The sequence below is a fragment of the Schistocerca serialis genome, chromosome 7, assembly GCF_023864345.2.
Source record: "Schistocerca serialis cubense isolate TAMUIC-IGC-003099 chromosome 7, iqSchSeri2.2, whole genome shotgun sequence".
Lineage (NCBI taxonomy): Eukaryota > Metazoa > Arthropoda > Insecta > Orthoptera > Acrididae > Schistocerca > Schistocerca serialis.
Window position 1 is genome coordinate 479,336,434 of NC_064644.1, and position 23,740 is coordinate 479,360,173.

The following is a 23,740-nucleotide window of genomic DNA, read 5'->3' on the forward strand; positions in this document are numbered from 1 at the left end:
CTTGCACATCCTCCCTTAAATCCTGATCTCTTCCCTCGATATTTCTGGAGACCTGAAGAAAGACTTTTGTGGCCGCCGATTTACTTCGGACGAAGAGACGCACACCTGGGTACAATCATTGTTCTGTAGGCAACTGCAAGCATTTTGCTTGAAGGTACTGAGAGTCTTGTTTCAAAGTGGGATAAATGAGTTAACAGATATGGCAATTACTTATGAAAAAATAAGCAATTTTCTTACTTTTTTCCAACGCTCTCATTTTCGTTTGACTGTCCCTTATGTGTACTTAGCGTGTTTTCTTTTTGCACCTACGACGAAAATCACATGTAGGGATGTCTCGAAAGTTTGAAACGTACTGTCGTGTGTCCAAAAGGAAAAGAGGTTGGAAAACTCAACTCTTAAGTTGATTACTTACTCCCTTTGGGCGGTATGAATTGGCACAGGTTTCTTTGAGTCATGGTAGAGCGTCGCAGAAATGGTAAAAAACCCGAAATGACAGACGCTTGAAAATAAAAGCAAATTATCCCGCGAAAGCCTACTCACAAAGTTTCAATAACCAGTATTAAAGCGAACAATATAGAAATATTCTTCAAGCTCCTGCGTATCGCTCCTGTAACACCCACGAATCCGAAATCAGATCAACTGCACGTCGCACAGAGACATTAAGTCAGTCATTCTTCCCGCATTCCAAGCGCAACTGGACATGAAGGCACCCCCACTCGTGATACAACGATAAATGCCCTCTTCCATGCGCTTCAATGTGGTTTGCAATGTATGTAGACGTAGATATTGGCTTCGGAATCTACAACGCTGCGTCTGTTGCTGTTGGCTTTGCTCTTGACCTTGCAAATAAGCTGACTAGAAGGATAAAAGGGGTTAATCCGCTCGCCACGTGCTTGCATTAAGTGAAACGTCAAAACAAGAGCGGAACAATGAACGCCAGAAGCACCTGCTGGCTGTGAGTGCGCCAGATTGCGTCATGCTACGGTGACGTCACGACATCCCGCGGCTGCCAACAGACACAGCCCTGCTGTGACGTCACTGCACGTGGCGTGACGCTTCCGACGATTCTGAGTCCACACGCCTACAGAGCAGGGCGTAGGAAAAGGATTAGAATAATTGGCATCCGTTCCGTCGGCGTTTCGCGGAAGCTCATGAATGTTAATGTCCGCAGCTTCTGAAAGTGGTTTTTGACTCAGGAAAGATGGAAATCGCAGTCAGACAGCAAAATGCAGAACACGTGCGCTTAAGTACGACTATTTGAATGGATCTCGTCATGTGTGTTCACTCCTTGTCATTGGCGAAGAAAAAAATGTATGCTGACTTATCATATTTCATTGGAAGTCAAACTGGAAATGTTCTAGAAGCTGTTGCTCTACTTGCCTGCACAGTTACAATAACAGTGTGGACAGAGTACTTCTGCTAGTAAAAGCATTTGTGGTGTTCACTCTAACGGCAGACAATCTTGAAGAATTACTTCCTCTTGCCACGCAGTAGCTGAGATGAATAAGTCCAAAAAAAGCCCCTAACTGCAGAAAGTTATTACATAACAAGTGTGACTGTCAGAAACAATCGATTATAAAATATTTTAGAACAGTGTGGCGTGCCTCAGATATGTCCGTCAGCACTTTTATCAATTTTTTTGAATGCTGTTTCCATCAACAATCTACTGCAGAGCGTCACATAACCACAATCCAATATTGTGCGAACTACCATCATAAAGGTAGAATAAAAGTTTTAAGAAGACCATTGCAATCGAGGTGGAAGCGTCGATTTTGCCCACTGATAACTATTTTGAAATATGCCGCGGCACCATACCATTAAAACTTTTATTCTAACTACCCCTGGCCGCGGAAGTCAGGCAATGATAAAACTTACTGAATCGCGACTCCATAGAGTGTTGTGTGCACAACGACCATATATGTGAAATTAGAAGGAAGATCAGCTTTGGCCGTAATATCGATGGTTTATTGACAGCAAAATCGATTTTCAATCACGTAGTGATCATCTTCAGTGTTGTAGTGTACAAATTAAATTCATAGGCATTGGTGTAAAGTTTTTATCATTAACCAAAGCTATGAAACGATCACAATAACTCAAACTGTTTGTCGCAAAAATCCGAAATGAAACTGGTACATATACAGTATGCAAGAACTCCCTCTCGTACTAAACCTTCAGAAACGTCTCAATTTAGCCGATGCATCCGTAGATGGTGGTATAAGGGACATACAGTCCCCTTGGTTCTATTTAAGAGGAGTAGGCCATGTACCGACACTGAATTTCTCCTTCTCCCTTTTCTTTTCGTTATGCAACACAAAAAAGACACCAGATCAGCCAACAATGCCTTTCGGCTCTATCTTTCTTTCGAGTCTTCAGAAGTGTGGATGGCCTGCCAATACTCTTATGCTAAATTCTACACAGTACTTATAACAAAGTGCAGATAAGCAAATACATACTGATACCCTCATCTTTTGCCATTCAGGGTGATTTAGTTGCCCAATCTGTTGGATTTTATGTAACCTGAAACACCTTCAAAGACCATGGACGATATATTCGTATTCCCACCATCACTACATGAAAAGTATTAGTCCTTCAGAAAATATTAACAAGACCTTTATGGAGGAAATGGTATGTAGTTAAATTTCGTACTGACATACGTTTTCGTTGGAGGCCATGGTTTTCGAGTTATTCAATAAAATGGCGTCTGAAGGTTACTTTTGTACTTTTTTTATAGAATAATTCTAAAACTACTGCCTCTAGCGAAAACCCATACCAGTACAAAATTCAACAACATTAAATTTACTACAAAATGGTCCTGTTCATTATTACTGTAGAACTAACAGTCTGTGTGCAACGAGCAAGAGAAAGTGAAAAACTTGTACGTGATATTTGAAGGCATTGTGGGTTACATAAAACCCATCAGTAAAGGCAGTTGAATCAGGAACTACTGTAGGGATTATGACGTGTTTTTCACTAATAGGCTGATTCACGAGGAAGGTTTGTGTATATAATCTATTACTTCTACGCCACACCCGTCGTCTGGCCGTGCTTACTCCCGTGAAGCCAGGATAGGTCGATATTTTAAATATAAATTAACGTATATAACTAGCAAGAGTTCGTGAACGAAGTAATGGAGCTTCATTTTCGTAACCCTGCATGTAGTTACGTACACTGAGGACCGCAGTTCTAGGTCTGTACGAAAACCAGACAAATACTGTGAAGAAAGTTGTTTCGTATCGCTTATCATAATTAGACAAACTATGTGCTCAGTAGTCATATTCAGTCCATAGCTGCACATTTATGAGTGCCGTTACATTATTTGAACAAATAATATGGGTAAGATATCGTCTTAAGACGACCGCGGCGACTAATATAGTTTAATGTTTTCAGATTACTGGCTTCTACCGTTCCAAACGGCCGTCTTCAGATCCAGCTGCTGTACAAGAGGGCTGTGTGTTGTCACTGTCTAGTGCACCAGCTGGATCTGAAGATCGCCGTTTGAGACGGTCGAAACCAGTAATTTGAGAAGATAACTGCGATTGCGCAGGAAAATAAAAACAGCTTCCAGGAACAACACAAATTTGATTTTAAATATTTCATAGACCGAATTTAAAATGCTGTTATATTATACTCATTAAGAGGTACGAGTATAATTTTATGTCAAAAGTTGAACATAATAAGTTAAATATTAGAGGTAGAAGCTGTTTATATGTGTTAAATCATCGTAACTCATGGCGTGCAATTACCCAGACTATACCCATCCGTTATTTAAGAACAGAGCACTCAACGGCTTTCATCTAAACTCACACATAATTTGAAACCTTTCCCAAACTTTTTCTCGGTGACACTGCCCACAAATTAATTAAAGAAAACCGTTTACCGCTTACTACATTTTCACTACTCCTGGAGGAAAACTTCAACATCAGCTATGGAATTTTAATTCATTACTTCTTTACTACTAACTCTACTTGCAATACATTTTCAGACAATATCCACATAAACTACCGAATATACGCGCAGAGCTGCATCACTGCACGACACAGAGTTCAGGAGATATGACATTATGAACTTTGAGATGCGTGAAAATCTTTAAACTCACGGCTGTTTTGTACATGGGAGTTTGATTATTAAGGAGTCGGGGTGGGGTTACAGGTTTTAATTAATTGCAGGTAAGGACCAAGACCACTAATGAGACGAAACATGCCCTAACTTGGGTTAAAATTATTTAAGTGTAGGCTTTCTTTGATATCAGGGAACGTACCACAAGCCTTTCTCGCTGTAGGAAGCTCGTCCCACTCCTTTATTTTCCACCGTTTTCGGCTTCCTTTGCCAGTGATTGTGGAACCTGTTTGGACGCTTTCGCCGTTATCAGTACGGCGCATCATATATCTCTCGGTTATATCCTCAAGAAGCACATGCAGGACTCCAGCTGGTGTTGTTCTGAAAGCTCCACAGAGTATCTGCGGTGCGCTGCGTTACGCTGGCTTCAGTATGACTCCATAGCGTTTTAGTCGCAAACAACATGCCGCCACATTCATTCCAAACACGGCTACTGTACTGAAGATGGCGTTATGATCCACACACACAGCGTGTGCACCTTTATTTTGTTATCTGTGTTGTTGGTTCGTGCTGTCATGTGCATAACCTTAACCGCCTTCTGTTTGACTTTGGCTACATGTGTCATAAAATTTCTCATCAAGATGCACTAGTAGATACCTCCAGACCATGTTCCTCTGTATTAAAAACTATTTGCAACTTCTAAGTTCTGGCCACGCGGGATTAGCCGATCGGTCTTAGGCGCTGCAGCCATGGACTGTGCGGCTGGTCCCGGCGGAGGTTCGAGTCCTCAAAAAATGGTTCAAATGGCTCTGAGCACTATGGGACTCAACTGCTGAGGTCATTAGTCCCCTAGAACTTAGAACTAGTTAAACCTAACTAACCTAAGGACATCACAAACATCCATGCCCGAGGCAGGATTCGAACCTGCGACCGTAGCGGTCTTGCGGTTCCAGACTGCAGCGCCTTTAACCGCACGGCCACTTCGGCTGGCCTTCGAGTCCTCCCTCGGGCATGGGTGTGTGTGTGTGTTTGTCCTTAGGATAATTTAGGCTAAGTCGTGTGTTAAGCTTAGGGACTGATGACCTTAGCAGTTAAAGTCCCATAGGATTTCACACACATTTGAACATTTTTCTAAGTTCTGTTCCTGCTTACAGAGAGCCTCTAATCTTTTTAGTAGTTATTTTTAACTTGTTGCCCGGACTACTCTGCTGCACTGTTGTAGTGTTTCATCTACTCTTTCGTCTAGCTTCGCTCTGAAGTCGGCCGACACCACAATAAGGGAATCATCAGCGTAACCATCTGTTCTGTCTACTGAATTCGGTACATTATACAGCCAATGTAGTCTTTCGGATCTCTGGCTCTTGTCATCTAGGACAGCGTTACAGACACGTGATTAAAATGACACGAGTCACATTGATGTTCGCTGCTCATCATAGAAACACGTGGTTTTGCTGATGCGATGTAACATGACTTTAATCTGATAGTGATGGAGGGTTTAGAGGGACACATTGTGGACCTATTTGAAAACCAATCACCAGAAGTGTCAATAATGCTGCGAAGCCAGTATTGGAGCCACTCCCCCCCCCCCCCCTCCCTCCTCCCCGGACAGCCTACGCAACCCATATTCATCACTATTCTTTCACACATATGTCCACACATGAGATCTGAATACGCGAGCGACACACACACACACACACACACCATACTCACACACACACACACACACACACACACACACACACACACACACACACAGACACACACACACAGAGAGAGAGAGAGAGAGACGTCCGCGTTTCTCCAAGACACAGACATTATTGGTCTGTTGAATGGAAGGTTGCCAAGGACGTGTTACCTTCGCCGCGTGTCACGCCACGCAACAAGCGAACGATAGTGTACCATTCATTACGACTTGCATACAAGTTCATACAGCTCACTGTAGTACTGAAGGTAATAACACCGCAAAGGCTGCATGTTTGAACGTAGACGGTATTTATTTACACCTTTTATTCGGTCCACAACTAGTTCCGGCTTTTTAAGCCATTATCGTGTGCTTATCTGTAAAAAAGCACACTACATTATCGCCACGAAACGGAAGCAAGGTGGCGTGCACCTAACTTGACGGGAAAGTAGTTACCTAGAACAAGATGCCGTACGTATGGAAATGGCAGCTTAATCACATGAATTGTCTCCATTCGTTTTGATTCGCAAATTTAACTCTTCTCCATAATTTGAAAGCATACTCGAAACTTTTAAGGCGGGAATAGGTGCAATATTATAACGCTGACCAAATAATAAAACTGAGGATGGACTAACAATTCCATAGATCTATGCACTTGCGTTTACGCCTGCGCCTAAATAGAAGTTAAGAAGAAGTAAAAGCAAAATTGTTAAAGAAGCTATGGGGTGGCAAAATAGGAATATTCGGAAGTTTTTAATTTCATTTAGTACATAGATGATGTAGGTTATCCTACTTGCTGGGTGGATACTACGAATAGAGTTAAAAGACTGGTTTTTGGCTAGCTGTAAGCACAATGTGACTGAAATTTTCGAGAAAACTTCTATTTGTAAATAGGTTTGCTCGTTGACAGTGTACTTGGTTGCTTTTTTAAATAACTACGAATTTCCATATTCTCTAGGACATTCATTTTCTTACCTTCCTTCGCATGATAAGGAGCTGATGATTATCGTTGCTTTTTTGTGGTGATTTAGTTATTTGTGAGACGCAACGCGAAGGATGTAGCATTATTGTCGTTGGATTTGGTGTGTTCTTTAGCCCCTCCATGTTTCCTGGGCTCCATGTAGATGGATAACAGGCTCTGAGTACGCCTGCACAAAACACCAGCAGCATAAATTTTCGAGTAACATGCATTACCACCTGCTAAGACGATGACGCGTGCTGCATTCCGAGCAGCCGTCTCCCGCCTACCTGCGAACAGTGTAGACAGTCCAGCGCTCACAGCTGAATGAGAAACTACGCCAACACCACAAAAACCGCACCTCATTCACGTTTCAATAATTGCAGTAGCTAGGAAAATGTTTATCGCCTTTACACAGAAATTCTACATTTTGAAGTAAAAATGAGCTTTTCTTACAGGCGCAGTCGCTCGCTGATTTTATTCCACTCCTCAAGCTTTGTCCTGCTAATTCTCCAAATACCCAATAACTGCTGTCTTTAGCTTTTCGTTGAACTCAAAACGTTTGCAAACCAAATACTCTTTAAACGTGAGAACTGATCAAAGTTACAACATTTCGTATTTCCCTAAAACACTTTTTAAATTTTTTGTTTTTTTTTAATTTTTTCTCTTTGCCTTGTCTACTAAGCGTTAGTTTGCTTCCAGTTCCCTGCTGCATCGTTCTAAGCTTTGATGTTATGTTTATCGCTAATTTCATTTCACTATGCATCATTACTTCCGTTTTCCGTCATTTCATTTCGGGTTCAGATTTCTGAGTGGTTTTCGCTTATATCATTTCCTATCATAACATTTCCGTTAATTTTATCCACATCGTCTCTGCATTTCACTTCAGTGAGGGCAGTTCTGCTGACAATAAATTGGCTCCCTATTTCCAGATGCATACGCTTCCCCACACTGCTTCGTATGTGTTTACTTTTCCAGCGTGAAGTGGGGGTCCTTTCATCTGTAATAACAGATCTATGCACAAAATCATGTGTGTTCCTTCTGAAAACAAGTGAAACAGTGCTGAGAGTTATTCTCCATTCTTCTTGGTTAGAGTCCAAGAAATGTGGTACTCATCTCGCAAAAAGTTTTGTCATGACTCTTTCTTCGTGTAAAAGATACCGTACTCCAGCTTCTGCCGTATCAGTACCGTCAGCAATTTCGTGTATCTTCAATAGCCGATCGTTCAGTACAACGGTTTTCCGCTTCATAGATGTATTCATTAGTGCTTCCCTGTTTGGTCGTTCTTCAAATGACTCATACACGCACACGCACACACACACACACACACACACACACACACACACACACACACAATCTGAATACTTCGAACGACTCTATTGCCCAGATGAAGTTGACAGCTTAAGTCACATCGAATCGCCACCGACAGAAAAAGATACCAGTATCAATGCCACTTAAGCAACAGGGAGATGAATTTTCACTTAGCTTGCGTACAAACGCACACGCCCGTGAAAACTGTGTCTCACCGCGTTTCGAAAGCTCCTGTGGAGCTTTCTCGCCGGTGCATCATCGGACCAGTAAATTGGTTTTACGGCTGCAACCGGAGACATTCATGCCAAGCAAACTGCAATAGCACAGCGTGCGTCACTGCTGAGAATACGTTTCTCGCTTACCACATCCGTGGCTTATCTGCTCACGTCTCTGATGGTAAAAATACCGCAGTTCTTTAGCATATCCGCCTCTGATCTAAATAGTGAGTACAGCTGAATACTGAAGTCGGAAGAATAAATTTTACACAAATTACTTCCGTCATGAAGTATATTTGTGGTTGATTATCAGATTTTTTATGATAAAAAATCGGTCATTAGCTAAGTACGTCAGATTGCAAATCCAAAAGCAGGGTTTGAATCTCAGATTGGTCTGTCACTTTTATTTCACCCGCGGCTATTATTAATGTGAAAAATGTACAAGTTGCATCTTGCATGGGAGTTCACATGAGGCAGTTGAAGTGTCGGAGGAAGGCAAGGACAGACCACTTCCAAAAGGGCATGCACTGCTGTTTTCATACCAGCCATCAGATTTTTTTTTATCTTTTGAGAAATACTCCAAGCTTCTGCCATGAAGAACACAGAAACGCATGAAGCCCTGCCCCTAGTCGATTGTAAACTTATTGCTATTGTAAGTAGGCTGTTTATGTTTTCTTTATGTAAGTAGGCTGTTTAGGTTCTTATATTGGTAATGCCGCCGCCACGTAGCGCTCTCTGTATGAAAATGAAATCACTGGCTGTGCTGTGTGCAGTCTGTGGCTAGTTTGCATTGTTGTCTGCCATTGCAGTGTTAGGCAGCTGGCTGTGAACAGCGCGTAGCGTTGCGCAGTTGGAGGTGAGCCGCCAGCAGTGGTGGACGTGGGGAGAGAGATGGCGGAGTTTTGAAATTTGTCATGAACTGCTATATTTATATATGATGATATCAAGGTAAATACATTGTTTGTTCTCTATTAATATCTTTCATTTGCTAACTATCCCTATCAGTAGTTAGTGCCTTCCATAGTTTGAATCTTTTATTTAGCTGGCAGTAGTGGCGCTCGCTGTATTGCAGTAGCTTGAGCAGCGAAGATTTTTGTGAGGTAAGTGATTTGTGAAAGGTATAGTTTAATGTTAGTCAGGGCCATTCTTTTGTAGGGAATTTTGAAAGTCAGATTGCGTTGCGCTAACAAAATATTGTGTGTCAGTTTAAGCACAGTCATCTATAATTGTTAAAAAGGGGACGTTTCATACTATGACTGGGCCGACAGATTTCCTTGAAGCAAGGAAGTATTTACTCAGGCCTGGTCCAGTAACTACGGTATACATGTACATCCGATATGTACCGTTTCAACATGGCTACCCTGAAAGAAAAATGATCCATTGTGCACACACGACGTCCAGCATAGTCACAAAGACGGGGAACTAATAGTTATCTGCGGTAGCGTTCTCGCTTCCCACGCCCGGGTTCCCGGGTTCGATTCCCGGCGGGGTCAGGGATTTTCTCTGCCTCGTGATGGCTGGGTGTTGTGTGCTGTCCTTAGGTTAGTTAGGTTTAAGTAGTTCTAAGTTCTAGGGGACTTATGACCACAGCAGTTGAGTCCCATAGTGCTCAGAGCCATTTGAACCATAATAGTTATCTCGAAATCTTTGGCTAGGACAGTGTCAGAGTAAGGGCGCAAAACGATTCCAGGCAACGGCCAAAGAGACTAGTTGAATGTGGAGAAATCCTTCCTCGCGCATCAGGCGCAATCACAGTGTGGCGTTGTGTTAGATGCACCACAGAGGTATGGGCTTTTGCACATTATTCGTGCCGTTCACAGTGAAGCCGCCTGACCTTACTGACTGGACAAGTGGTAGCGCGATATGTCCGAAAAGACGATCTACTGGAAAACAGCACCCCACTATTGCGAAGCAGCGTTGCACATCCTATAAGACCGAGCTAGGTGGCGCAGTGGTTAGCACACTGGACTCGCATTCGGGAGGACGACGGTTCAATCCCACACCCGGCCATCCTGATTTAGGTTTTCCGTAATTTCATTAAATCGCTCCAGGCCAATCCCGAGATGGTTCCTTCGAAAGGGCGCGGCCGACTTCCTACCCCGTTCTTTCCTAATCCGATGAGACCGATGACCTCGCTGTTTAGTTTCTTCCCCCAAAACACAAAACAACGCCAACCCCCTACAGCTCCCTCTGAAGCTTTAACAACCTATAAATTCCATTGCTGCTGAACGCATCGGCGGTAGAATTTGAATGACAATCTTAATAGCGGACAACAATCGGATCTAGCTGTTTTCATAAAACTGTCAGCAGACGAGACACGGCAGGTGGGGCCCGGCGACAGGTAACGGAATCTTTTAGTCGCGCAGGAGTGGGTTAATTTTTTCGGTCTTTCACTTCGCGACTGTCAAATACCCTCTGCAGTCTTTCCACTAGCGCGTCATCCCTTCTTCTTCTTCTTCTCCTTCTTCTTCTGGTACGCCCTCTGTACGACTATGGATAGCCCCTTCATGGATTGCATTGTCTTCTCCTCCTCCCAGAACATCTGTATCCATGCTCTTCTGTTTTCCCGCTCTTTTTCCGTGACCTTCAGTACCCAATTATCTGCTCCACATGCTACTTCTTATCTTTTTCCTGTATTCTTCTCTGTCGTTGATCTCTTGCTTATTGGTCGATGTCTACTTGCTTCTCCAATTTTTTTTTTCCATTCCACCTTGATACCCAATCCAGAACAGTACTTCCTGAGTTCAACAACTCTTTTCCTTCCTCTTGTCCTCCCCTTGTTCCTCATACTCTTTTCATCATTCTGTCCATACTCATCTCATGTCCAGATCTAGATGTTACGCATATTTTTCATTTGTTCTTCACTGAGGATATCCGTCTCAGGCCGGCCGGAGTGGCCGAGCGGTTCTAGGCGCTACAGTCTGGAACCGCGCGACCGCTAAGATCGCAGGTTCCAATCCTGCCTCGGGTACGGATGCGTGTGGTGTCCTTAGGTTAGTTAGGTTTAAGTAGTTCTACGTTCTAGGGGACTAATGACCTCAGAAGTTAAGTCTCATAGTGCTGAGAGCCATTCCAACCATTTGAACCCGTCTCAGTCTAGGCGAAATACACTATAAGACAAAAAAATATACCCACGAAGCAGTTATTCAAATGGGGCGGAAATCGGTAGATGTTCTGTACATGTACAGACAAACAAATGATTAAAATTTCAGACAGACTCAATTGTTTATTCAAGAGAAAGAGTTCCTCAAATTGAACAAGTCAGTAGCGCGTTGATCCACCTCTTGCCATTACGCAACCAGTTATTCGGATTGGCATTGATTGCAGGATTTAAGAACCTTCAACATCGCAGCGCGTCAGCAATCGTTGGTTAATATATCAAAAAACTAAAAACCCACCTCGATTGCGAAAAAAGCACCTAGTGTTAAGTGTTAACCCAGGTTTCGGCGTAGATAACTACACCTTCTTCAGAACAACAGTAAAACCTACAAGTGCCTAAGAAGACCTCTGTCAATGATTAAAAGAACACCATACCTACACATTTATAAACGAAAAAGAAAGGAAAACAAAAACAGTACATATGTACAAAGTCAAAACCACTACTTAACTTAATGGTGTACTTGTATTGTACACTACAGGCAATAAAAAATTGCTACACCAAGAAAAAATGCAGATGATACACGGGTATTCATTGGACAAATATATTATACTAGAACTGACATGTGATTACATTTTCACTCAATTTGGGTGCATAGAACCTGAGAAATCAGTACCCAGAACAACCACCTCTGGCCGTAATAACGGCCTTGATACGCCTGGGCATTGGGCCAAACAGAGCTCGGATGGCGTGTACAGGTACAGCTGCCCGTGCATCTTCAACACCATGCCACAGTTCATTAGTGACTGGCGCATTGTGACGAGCCAGTTGGTCGGCCACCATTGACCAGACGTTTTCAATTGGTCAGAGATCTGGGGAATGTGCTGGCCAGGGCAGCAGTCGAACATTTGTTGTATCCAGAAAGGCCCGTACAGGACCAGCAACATGCGGTCGTGCATTATCCTGCTGAAGTGTAGGGTTTCGCAGGGAACAAATGAAGAGTAGAGCCACGGGTCGCAACACATCTGAAATGTAACGTCCACTGTTCAAAGTGCCGTCAACGCGAACAAGAGGTGACCGAGACGTGTAACCAATGCCACCCCACACCATCACGCCGGGTGATACGCCAGTATGGCGATGACGAATACAGCTTCCAATGTGCGTTCACCGCGATGTCGCCAAACATGGATGCGATCATCATGATGCTGTAAACAGAACCTGGTTCATCCGAAAAAACGACGTTTTGCCATTCGTGCACCCAGGTTCGTCGTTGAGAATACCATCGCAGGCGCTCCTGTCTGTGATGTAGCGTCAAGAGTAACCGCAGCTATGGTCTCCCAGCTGATAGTCCATGCTGCTGCAAACGTCGTCGAACTGTTCGTGCAGATGGTTGTTGTCTTGCAAACGCCTCCATCTCTTGACTCAGGGATCGAGACGTGGCTGCACGATCCGTAACAGCCATGCGGATAAGATGCCTGTCATCTCGGCTGCTAGTGATACGAGGCCGTTGGGATCCAGCACGGCGTTCCGTATCACCCTCCTGAACCCACCGATTCCATATTCTGCTAACAGTCATTGGGTCTCGACCAACGCGAGCAGCAATGTCGCGATACGATAAACCGCAATCGCGATAGGCAACTATCCGACCTTTATCAAAGTCGGAAACGTGATGGTACGCATTTCTCCTCCTTACAGGAGGGATCACAACAACGTTTCACCAGGCAACGCCGGCCAACTGCTGTTTGTGTATGAGAAATCGGTTGAAAACTTTCCTCAAGTCAGCACGTTGTAGGTGTCGCCACCGACGCCAACCTTGTGTGAATGTTCTGAAAAGCTAATCATTTGCATATCACAGTATCTTCTTCCTGTCGGTTAAATTTCGTGACTGTTGCACGTCACCTTCGTGGTGTAGCAATTTTAATGGCTGTAGTGTAATAATTTGTTAGTCTGTACTTGTACATCTCATCTACCGATTTCCGCCCCATTCGGAAAATTCCTTCGCAGTGCGACGCTTTTATTTTTCTTAGGATATATATTCATTAAGTCCGCCCCCAGTAGCTGAGCGGTCAGCGCGGTGGTCTGTCACGCCAAGGGTCCCTGGTTCGATTCCCGGCTGGGTCGGAGATTTTCTCCGCTCAGGGACTGGGTGTTGTGTTGTCCACATTATCATTTCATCATCACTGGCATCACTTCCGTAGACGCTCATGCGGTGGACCTCTATGACGAGGCTTCCCCCATGACAAGACCTGCCGTAAGGCAGAACACAAAGTTTAAGTTATATTCGTGAATTACGTCTAAATAACGCAGAAATGGAACTGCGAAGAAGGAAGTATGAATCGTTCACTCAGAAAGATATATCACTGATTTTAGCCGGCAGCAACCATGGCACAGCAGTCTATGAAATCACATTAGCCTTACTCCATCAAGAAATTGGAGCCTGTCTGAAACAAACGGCGAAAGCCTGTCGCGGCCTGTCAGTCAGTCAGACAGACAGAGCGCCCGTGTCCCACGTAGCGGCCTATTTGTAGAAGCGATTGCATCACCGGAGTTGATCTGGCCACGGCGCCGGCAGCGTTTGATGCTCCCTCGCCTGACGCACCGCCCACGCACTCGCCGCACGCAGCCCGCAGGCCCCCGCAGATCCGGGACGGTGCGTGTACGCGCCCCAGACACGCCCAGTGTGTGTGTATGTATGTACGCGTCTCCGAGGCGCCCTGTAGCTGAGGCCGGCGTGGGCGGCAGCTGACGCGACAGCGACAGCTTACGCCGGACTCACCTCTAAAACGGGCCACCAGTTTACCGGCGATTGTGTACTCGATCTTGACACACACGGGCAGAAATAACCCGCCCGGTCTGACGCACCCACACTCATACGGCACCGCAGTGTATGAGCTGTCCCTCAGTGCGGAACTGGCCAGAGCTCTCTACCCCCTTCCCCCTGCCCCAGATGGGCAAACCGCAACTTGCCTCGTATAGCTCGTATAGGAGACATCACACTAATACCGAGCAGCACAATCTCTAGCTTTGATAACGGTCTCAATTCGGCAAACAAGAGAATCCACAGGTTTTTTTTTTTGGATATGCCACATCCACCTCAAGCCACTCATCGATGATCAAATCCCGTAGCGCTATCAAAATGCGGAGAACCCTGCTGCTACATGTCATCCGCTGTTTAAAATTGTCCCACACATTCTCTGTGGGATAAATACGGAAAGCATAATAATTTACGACGGAAGAAGAAAGGGAGGGGGGTGTAAATATCAGATTAACGCGGGTAACAAAGAAGCGTATTACTGTCGAATACTGACCTTAAATCAAAGAAGAAATTTACGAGAAGGTACGTCCCGTGCATAGTATTGTATGGAGGTGAAACATGGACTGTGAGGGAAACTGAGAAAAAGAGAAATGAAGATTTTGAGGCGTGATGCTACAAAAAGACGCCTGGTAAGATAAATGAGGTTCTCAGCAGAATCGGCGGGTATAGAAATATGTGGGAAACATCAAGACGGGAGAGGATGATAGGACTTGTGTTAAGACATCAGTGAATAACTTCCATGATGCTACAAGGAGTTGTGGATGGGGAAAAAGTGAGGAGGAACACATATAATAAATGGTTCAGATGGCTCTGAGCACTATGCGACTTAACTTCTGAGGTCATCAGTCGCCTAGAACTTAGAACTAATTAAACCTAACTAACCAAAGGACATCACACACATCCATGCCCGAGGCAGGATTCGAACCTGCGACCGTAGCGGTCGCTCGGCTCCAGACTGTAGCACCCAGAACCGCACGGCCACTCCGGCCGACATATAATAAATAATTGAGGACCTAGGGTGGACGTGTTGCTCTGACATGAATACGTCATAATGGGACGTACCAAACTAGTCAGATGACTGATGACAAATAATGAAACGTGGGGTGATTTGGCGTGCAAGCTGCAATACAACAGGATGCCTGTGTGGTCGTCAAACCAGAAAGTAATCACCCTCGAATATCCCCAAGGATCAGGTATCGCTGAATTATTTGTTACATACGATGTTTGAGAGGCCTATTTACTTGTTGTTCTTTTGGTGTAAGTCGTTAGGCTTCCGTGTCCGTTGCAATGAAGGTAAAGTGTTCAAGGTTATTGGAGCGTCTCCACAACTCTACGCTTAGTCCTCCTGCTGCCATCTTCCTCATGAGTGGCTGAACGCTGTGGACACCAGAGGAACCCTGAGTATCAACCGAGCAGAGAGTTCGAAACTTGACCTTTGGAGAAGTAGTCTGAAGAAGAATATAACGCGCCTAATCACTCAGAAGATTTATAATAACTACAAGGCACACAAAAGTGTGCAGACTTATAAGAAAACAACAGCATATAAATAGGCCCTTAAGCATTGTATATCTCAACTTTGGGGATAATCGCTCATGTTAAACTGATGGTGACTCAGTTGTATGTATTCTAGACGTGACTGCAGCAGTCCACCATCCCGTCTATGAGCTGCTGTGCGTTCTCTCCACGTCTGTTAACTAACAGTAATTTTATGATCATTTCGATAAAGCGTTCGACATGTTCTATATTGGCTCGCAACGACAATACATCCGAGCCTCGTAACTGGATACGACTGTTAAGACCGCATCCTCCATCACGATCTGCCCTATAAGAAAAGGTATAAAAAAAACTAAGCTTACAAAATTTTGGATTCCTTATAGGAGATAAAAAGAACTAGTTCTTACCGTGACTAAAATGTCAGAGCTGCACCATTTTCCCAGGGCCCATTGAAGGTTGATGCTAGTGATGTTCAAAGACGGAGTTCAGTGAAGGTTTTGACGCTAGAGATGTTCAGAGACCAAACTGCCGTTTGATGAATACTGTTTTAGAGATGTTGTTCACCTCCTACGGATTTCTTTTTTTCAGGGAAGATGAAGTGCTTAGTGTATGAGACACGACAGACACTCCAAAAGAGAGAACTATCCGTCTGGCTGAAACTGAAGCCCTTATTCGTGAAACATCTTGTTGTTTAGGAAAAAAACAGGTGTTAGATAATCATTAGCACAGATGCCAGTTGCGCACTAATATAAATGGACGATATTTTTAGCAACATCAGTAAAACAATGTTCATCAAGGCAGTTTGAACGCCGTTTCTGAACCTTTACCAGACATTTCTTCTTCGACTCGTAGCAGGGCGTCTTCGTTAATTATTTTATCAATGCATCAGACACGTCAAAAACTGAATAAGCTCACCACCTGCTCTCTACGCGACCTAATACGCTGCAGTTTCGCTGTATTGTTCCAAAGCCCACAAGAGACGGTTTTGGAACTGCCACTATGCTACAAATTCATGTATCCAACAACGCTTGATGTGTATTACGAAGATATGGTAACAATAGTAGGTAGTTAACGTAGCATAGAGAAACTGTTGAAAATCTGCTAAAGTTTTACGTTGACCCTGGGTACGTTTCTGAAACACCTGAGCCAAATCTCTCACATTATCTTTATACAGGAGGGGGAGAGGTGGAAGCCATTAACCAGTGACGTTCAAATTGTCACTAAGGGTAAAAGGCAAAAGTAAATACCGATAAGGTTACAGCAGATTCTAAGAAGTAATGCACGGGGAAACCTTTCAGCCTACATGGTAAGGGAGAAACCGCCGGTTGGTGTCGGCCGTGGCGGCTTCCATTAACGCAGAGACAACAAAGCGTATTTGCCTAAGCACCGAAGACCGCTCGGTTTAAACTGCAGCGTACACAAAGAGTTTCGGGAACACAACGCTTCCGATGACGAGAAGCCATTATTCTTAGGATACGATGGAAAGCCGCTAGTAAACAGCAATAAGATATCGTTATTCATTACCACACCAGAGAAGATATATTGTTGTAATTCATATTTCTGCACAGCCCATTAACTTTTCAATAAGCTCTCTGCAGCCTAAATGTATTCTGTGCAAAAAAAATTTCCAGAGGATTGATAATTCATACACGTATCATATGAGTCACGACTTCACCTCAATTTAACCGACTACTTTTGAACTTTTAAGGACGTGTGATATTACGAGAGAATGAGGTGAGACTTATGTGCAGGTAGCTCCACCACATCGAAATCTCCTTAATTCACTGGCGTCGTTGGCGATGTCCTTAGGCAACAAAATTTCTATTAGCCAAGGTCTAAAGTCTGTTGTGACATGACTGTAGCACTGTGCCACAGCAGAATAGGAGGTAGGACATTGTCCTGGTTGTTTATACCTCTTCTGGGTATAAGAATAATTCGAGAATACGAAAACATTGGTTCCTGTGGCCAGCATGACTATCGTATTCTCCTGGAAAATCGCTCAGCTGTCTTTCAAAACGAAGGAAGTGGACTCTCTGGACAAGGCGTATAGATGCACCAGGATGAAGACTTCATTTTTAAACCCTGACAACTATCTTAATTAAGAAATAAAATCACAAATCGAAATTAATATCGCGTAACCAATTATACCGACCGATAGCTCTGTAAACGAAGAATAATTTAGCATACAATTCAGTTCTCTGTTTAAGACCGAAGTCAGCGAAATACCGTCTTCAGAAGGAAAGAATTCTTAATAACTAACTTTAATTAAAACTTAGCATAAGCAGTTAATTTGTCTAGATTCAAAAGCACAAAAATTAGTTTGCTGAAACATTTGCAACGATGTGGCACTATACTGTCTACTGTTACAGGATTTACCGGTTTTTTTAAGGATCTCTTGTCGCCCTTGAGAGATTTTTAGGGGTTATCATTTAAATATAGCATTAAAATTATGATATAAAATTTTATTCGTATTTACAATTTTTAAGAATCCATCGTCAGATGGCTCTTACAAGCTTTCAGGCTGGTGCCTCGCCTGTGCTCATAAATTGTTTGGTGATGAAACATAAGAAAATTTTTTTTGTCCATACGGCCGGTTTCGGCTTCTATATTGGGCCATTATCAAACGTCTGTGAAACTACCTAATGTTAACATATAATATTGACGGGTACATAGATTTTTTTTGTAATAGGAGATGAGAGACAATGTTAACGTATGTGCAGCACAAACGCAAAAGGGATATATTACTTACGTTGTACTGTAGAGAAGCAACGTCAAATGATAAAAACAGTAAAATTCAAGTCAATTTTAAAAAATTTGCGCCCAATGACGTCATGAGAAAAATGGGCGTGTCGCAATCATAACAGTTATCAGATCAGATGCATTAAAACTGTTGACATGCTTTAACTTAAGAGAGATATTTTGACGTGTTTCAGCATTACAATGCATGTTTTGTTTTTCAAGTAAAATGCTGAAAGTAATTATTTGGCATTAACAAAAGTGTAAAAACAGTTGCAATGAACAACGCGTCCAGGCCAAGCTTAAAGGTGCGACCTCTAAAGTGAAAAAATTTGAACCATCGCAACTATTGAAGGTTCTAGCATACTTTGGACGCATCGTTAATTGCTTACAAAAGTATGTTTACACAGACCTACGTACAACTGCGATACTGCAGAATACCTTTAAAAGAAGTTGTCAATAATTGGGCGGCAGATACCCAAGAAATTGGTGCTCCTTAATGTACATTGCTCGGTAAGCGTCTTTTCCTTGACTTTTTTCAGGTGAGTGTAAACTTCTCTCTCTTTATAAATGTCCATAAGGCAGACCGTCTCCATTGTACGAAGGATCACAAGATTGTTTTTGACGCTGTTACCCAGTCACTACCTTGCATAAGGTGGAGCTGCGAATGTGGGATTTTCTTCCTGTGTTATTTCTTTATACCACGTTCTGAAATTTCTTGCAGTTCACCCGATGTAGCTTGTCTTATAGTCAGAGGATTGAACATTGTATATACCATTATTTTGGTATATGTCGTAAGTTGCGTTGACATGTGTATTAAAAAGCGTAAAAGTGACGGTTAAGATTTATATGCAACTTCTAAATTTTGTTTTTTTAAAAATTTATTTAATTCGTATGAGACCTGGCTACTGAAAGGAAACGAAACAAATTGTTCCATAACATGCATTGCAATTCTGAAATACGTCAGATAACTCTTTTTAAGAGTTTCAAGGGTTCCGAGTGTACAGTTTTTATTATTACAGCACGCTCATTTATCTGATGACGTCACTTGGCGCAAAACTTTTTTTTTTTTTACATCCACTTGACTTCTACTGGTTTTAAAATTTGACGTTGCTTCTCTACAGCATTCTTCTGCAATTGAACTGTACACATATAAGCATTGTCTGTCATCATATATTATAAAAAAGTACCTATATCCCCTTCATATGATGTGTTAATATTTGGCAGTTTGAGATACACATGATAATGGCCTAAAATAGAATCAAAAACCGGTCAATGGACTTAATTAAATTCTAAGCAACTGAAGCTCCTATCCACTAACTGAACAACAGTTGTAGAACCGTAATCATCCTAACATGGAGATACTAATAAATTATGTTTTGTTTAAAATTCCTTAAATGTATGGGAAAGATTTATTTTTGACGAATCATACATGAAACGGTCTTCAAGTGCATTAACATACAATTACATGAAAACTTACGTAGTGTACGTTCCCGAGCGACGCATTTGTCGAATATTTCTGCTGACCTTTCACGGTGTTGAACACGCACTATGTATGATATGCACAGTTCACTAACAAGTAACCAGCATTGTTTGTTTTGTTTCTTGATACCACATACTGTATCCATCATCCACAATACCGTGTTCCATATTTACATGGATAGTAAAAACAAAAACATTACTACCTATAGACGCAGTGTACAGTGCACGGCCATAATAAGATATGTCTTTGCTGCAGTTACGAAAATGATTTTAAATTTCGAATATAAAGTTGCATTACGTAATGTGACCCGTTCATCTGATCGAAAAAGAATTATACGAAATACGAGGGTTGTCAAGAAAGTAATTTCCGATCGCTCGCTAAATGGAAACCACAGTGAAAAATCAGGAAAATTTTATTTGTAAATTTAGCTACACTTTCCAGATACTTCTCTACATAGTCGCCGATCCGACTTAAGACATCTGTCGGAGCGCTATACCAAATTTCCAACACCATCGTCATAGAAGGCAGCCGCCTGTGCTTTCCGATAATTCTCTACACTGGCCTATAGTGCGTAGTCTGTGCTCAAGTGTGCCGGCCGAAGTGGCCGTGCGGTTAAGGGCGCTGCAGTCTGGAACCGCAAGACCGCTACGGTCGCAGGTTCGAATCCTGCCTCGGGCATGGATGTTTGTGATGTCCTTAGGTTAGTTAGGTTTAACTAGTTCTAAGTTCTAGGGGACTAATGACCTCAGCAGTTGAGTCCCATAGTGCTCAGAGCCATATGAACCATTTTTTTTGTGCTCAAGTGTTGTCTTCGTGTCCAGTGTTTCATGTGAACAGAGATGACACTCACGACGAACCAATTGGGGCTGTGTTGTGGGTGATCGAACACTTCCCATCGAAAACGCTGCAGGAGCGTCTTCACTGCCCTTGCAGATTGCGGCTGAGAGTTACCAGGTAGAAGGACGTGCGTGGCAGTTGTGTTAGGTGGGCTGCATTCATTAAGGCGAAGCCTCTCAGCGGACCCTCCTACTTGGCGGGAGACATCGTTGTTCTAGGCACCTTTACTCGCTCACAAATGAAAAAAGCGTCTTGATGCGATCGACGATCATATTAGAGACACTACCCAACACATCTGTGCAAATCTTCATCGGGTTTTCACCGCGGTGTCCATTTTGGGACCAATCAGAACTTACTTTCTGGACGACACTCGTATAACAATGATTTTTTAAAACTATGAATGACTTATGGATGTGGCATTCATAGTTCTGAAATCGTCGTAGTTATCTCTCAGAAAATTCTCTGTACCTTCAATTAGTACGTAAGAGTCTTTTAAAAAAACTGACTTACCGATATCATTCACAGTTTAACTGAGCAATGTTTGTCGGTCTGCAATTTGAAGAACTTAGAGAAGAGCTTTACTTTTCGCGTGAGTTTGTTTAACGCGAAAGTGTGACAGAAACGTTCATCAAAAAAATCCAATGGCAGGCGCTACAAGAATGACGTCGTACATTATCAGATTCAAAGCGCCTACCTTTAAATACGTATCACTAAAGAAACATTATCCCCACAAACTTATCTCACTTGATGACCACTAAGTAAAAATTGTAATGACCTTGTATGTAAAGAGGAGAGTCTATAGCCTTACTTCCTGTGTACTGTCCTTGAGTTATAGAAGGAAAAGATGAGGACAGAGGCATGAATCGCGTATACTTTGTACTTCCAGGAATATGTCATATAACTTCCACCGTAAATGTTATGTTTTCTGGTTGGAAGCGATATTTTTATGGTCATTGAATCGATTAATAATCTACAGATCTCTTCCACTAAGAAAACAAAGAAATTAAGATGATAGACACAGATACAATTCATTCATATTTTGTTATTGGAAATCACAAGGAACACAAGAGCTATTTCCTGTGTGTTTACTGTGCGATGTTATAACGGAGAGAAACTTACCATTAACGATCCTGATTCGCGCTGATGTGTTTTACAGGTTCAGAGCAGCGAGTTGGCCCGATATCTTGTTACACCTTCTGTTAAAATAAAAAAGAAAGATACGCGTTAAGACATGCTGTGAATCTACGGCAACAAAAACTGTTTATTAAGATTATTATTAGGGTACTGTTTGCTTGGTGACGCTTGTAATATTGTATGATTTGCTTGTGTTTTGCTGGAGTGTACTAGACCCGTTCCACACCCCTGAAGTTTCTCTGCTGAACATGACGGAAAAAAATGAATAAATCACTAACTTCTGTCAACAACGGACACGTAGTTCAAATGGAGACAGTCATCAAGTATATATGATCTTGAAACACAAACTTAGCAATCTTGATAAGGTGTAGTAGTGACCACCACGGCAAGAAATAATAAACAATGACAAATACAATGTTCAGTTCTGCCACAGTGAATTGATTTCTTCCCCACACCATGTATTTCAGAAGTCTGACTTCTATCATCACCACGTGTGGTAAGATGAATAAACTATTCAGTAGTCTAAGTATTCACCTTATCACACTTGATCTATTCACTACACTATACGCTTCAGGAGGCTTTCTTCCACAATCAAATGTAGTAGGGGTGACAGTAAAACTGTTCACCTTAGCGTTCTAAAAATTTTTACTGGTAATCTACACTGCTTACAAGCTTACGGTATTGGTTTCATTATTCATCTTACCACGTCCAATGACGTACGCCTACCTTCCGAAACACAGTGTGGAGAACAAAGTAATTAGCAGTGGCTGAACATTTCTTTAATCACTGCTTAACCTCAAAGCAAGTGTTTCTTATACACACGTTGTACAGTCGGCGTTGATACACCAACAAATACCGGTGTGGTCATGGGCGCGTCCAAACACGATAGCTCCCTTCCACCATTCCGCACGCCGACACATCTTAGTGCGCTGATTCTGTACAGGCGGTTGGTATATATAGACAACTTGAAAGCCAAGATCTACATAAGAGCCTACAGCTTTCTGTAGTGACCAGTGTTCTCATTTAATGGGTGCTTAACATTTTATCCAGGAAAAATGGACTGATGACCTAGTTGTTCGGTCTCTTCAAACCATCCAACCGACCAACATTTTATCCGGTGAGCTCACACTTGTATGATCCGTATTATATAACTGTCAGATATTTGGAACTTACTTCAGTACAATAACTTACTCAACTGAACTTACAAGGGCTGCATGGATAGTCAGATATTTCATTCGCAAGTTAATGTCACGTACTAGAGTTGGAACTTTAATAGTGGCAACTATTTATTTAAAACTTGCACAAAATAGATACATGTTTCAAAGTTTCACTGTCCGTCAGAGCATCAAGCATCGTGTATAACCCGCCACCAGCGAAATGGAAGTGACAGGATACCCTTAGCAGCGCCAGTTTGTTGATGGTGCGACTAGATCGGTACATTTCCTGACGAATCTCTGTAACAGTTCAGCAACAAATGTCATGAAGTGCCTCCTTCAATTTAGCTATCATGCTGAAGTCATAACGGCTTAAGTCAGGGAGTTTTCTAGCCCCACCGACCTAACAAATCAGTCACAATTTGCGCCATATGCGCCCGAACATCGATCTAACAAGGAGAGGCCCCGACGAGTGGCATCGACTTTTTGAAACCATATATATGGGTTGTATGTTAAGGCTTCAGATATTATGCCCTGTAACTATTCAGCCTGGTGGGCCATCATTTGCGAGTAATGGACGAAAAGAAAAAAATTCGGAATTTAGCGTGATGCTCTACAGCTTTAAAATAGTGATAGAACTGATTGCATAGTGTAATGGTTGTAATACTAGCCTCATATGCGAAAGTGTGTAGGTTCAAATCTCGTTACGTGCTTTGAAATATATTTTTAAATCTTTATCGAAACGACTTTGCTAATTATTTTATTCAGT

At 42.6% G+C, this 23,740-nt stretch overlaps 2 protein-coding genes across 3 annotated transcripts in view; one reads left to right on the plus strand and one right to left on the minus strand.

Moving 5' to 3' along the window:
- Positions 1-23,740, plus strand: part of LOC126412127 (synapsin) — an 861,195-nt gene that overhangs the window by 531,383 nt on the left and 306,072 nt on the right. The gene's annotated exons all lie outside the window — the stretch shown is intronic.
- The window catches only part of LOC126412129 (metalloproteinase inhibitor 3), a 332,484-nt gene that overhangs the window by 194,060 nt on the left and 114,684 nt on the right, over positions 1-23,740 (minus strand). The window contains exon 2 of one of the 2 annotated variants that reach the window (XM_050081569.1): positions 21,803-21,879. The exons of the other annotated variant lie outside the window; for it this stretch is intronic. Coding sequence (XP_049937526.1) covers positions 21,803-21,805 — 3 coding nt within the window. The 5' untranslated portion in view covers positions 21,806-21,879. The remainder of the gene's footprint in view (positions 1-21,802; positions 21,880-23,740) is intronic. 2 annotated transcript variants of the gene reach the window in all.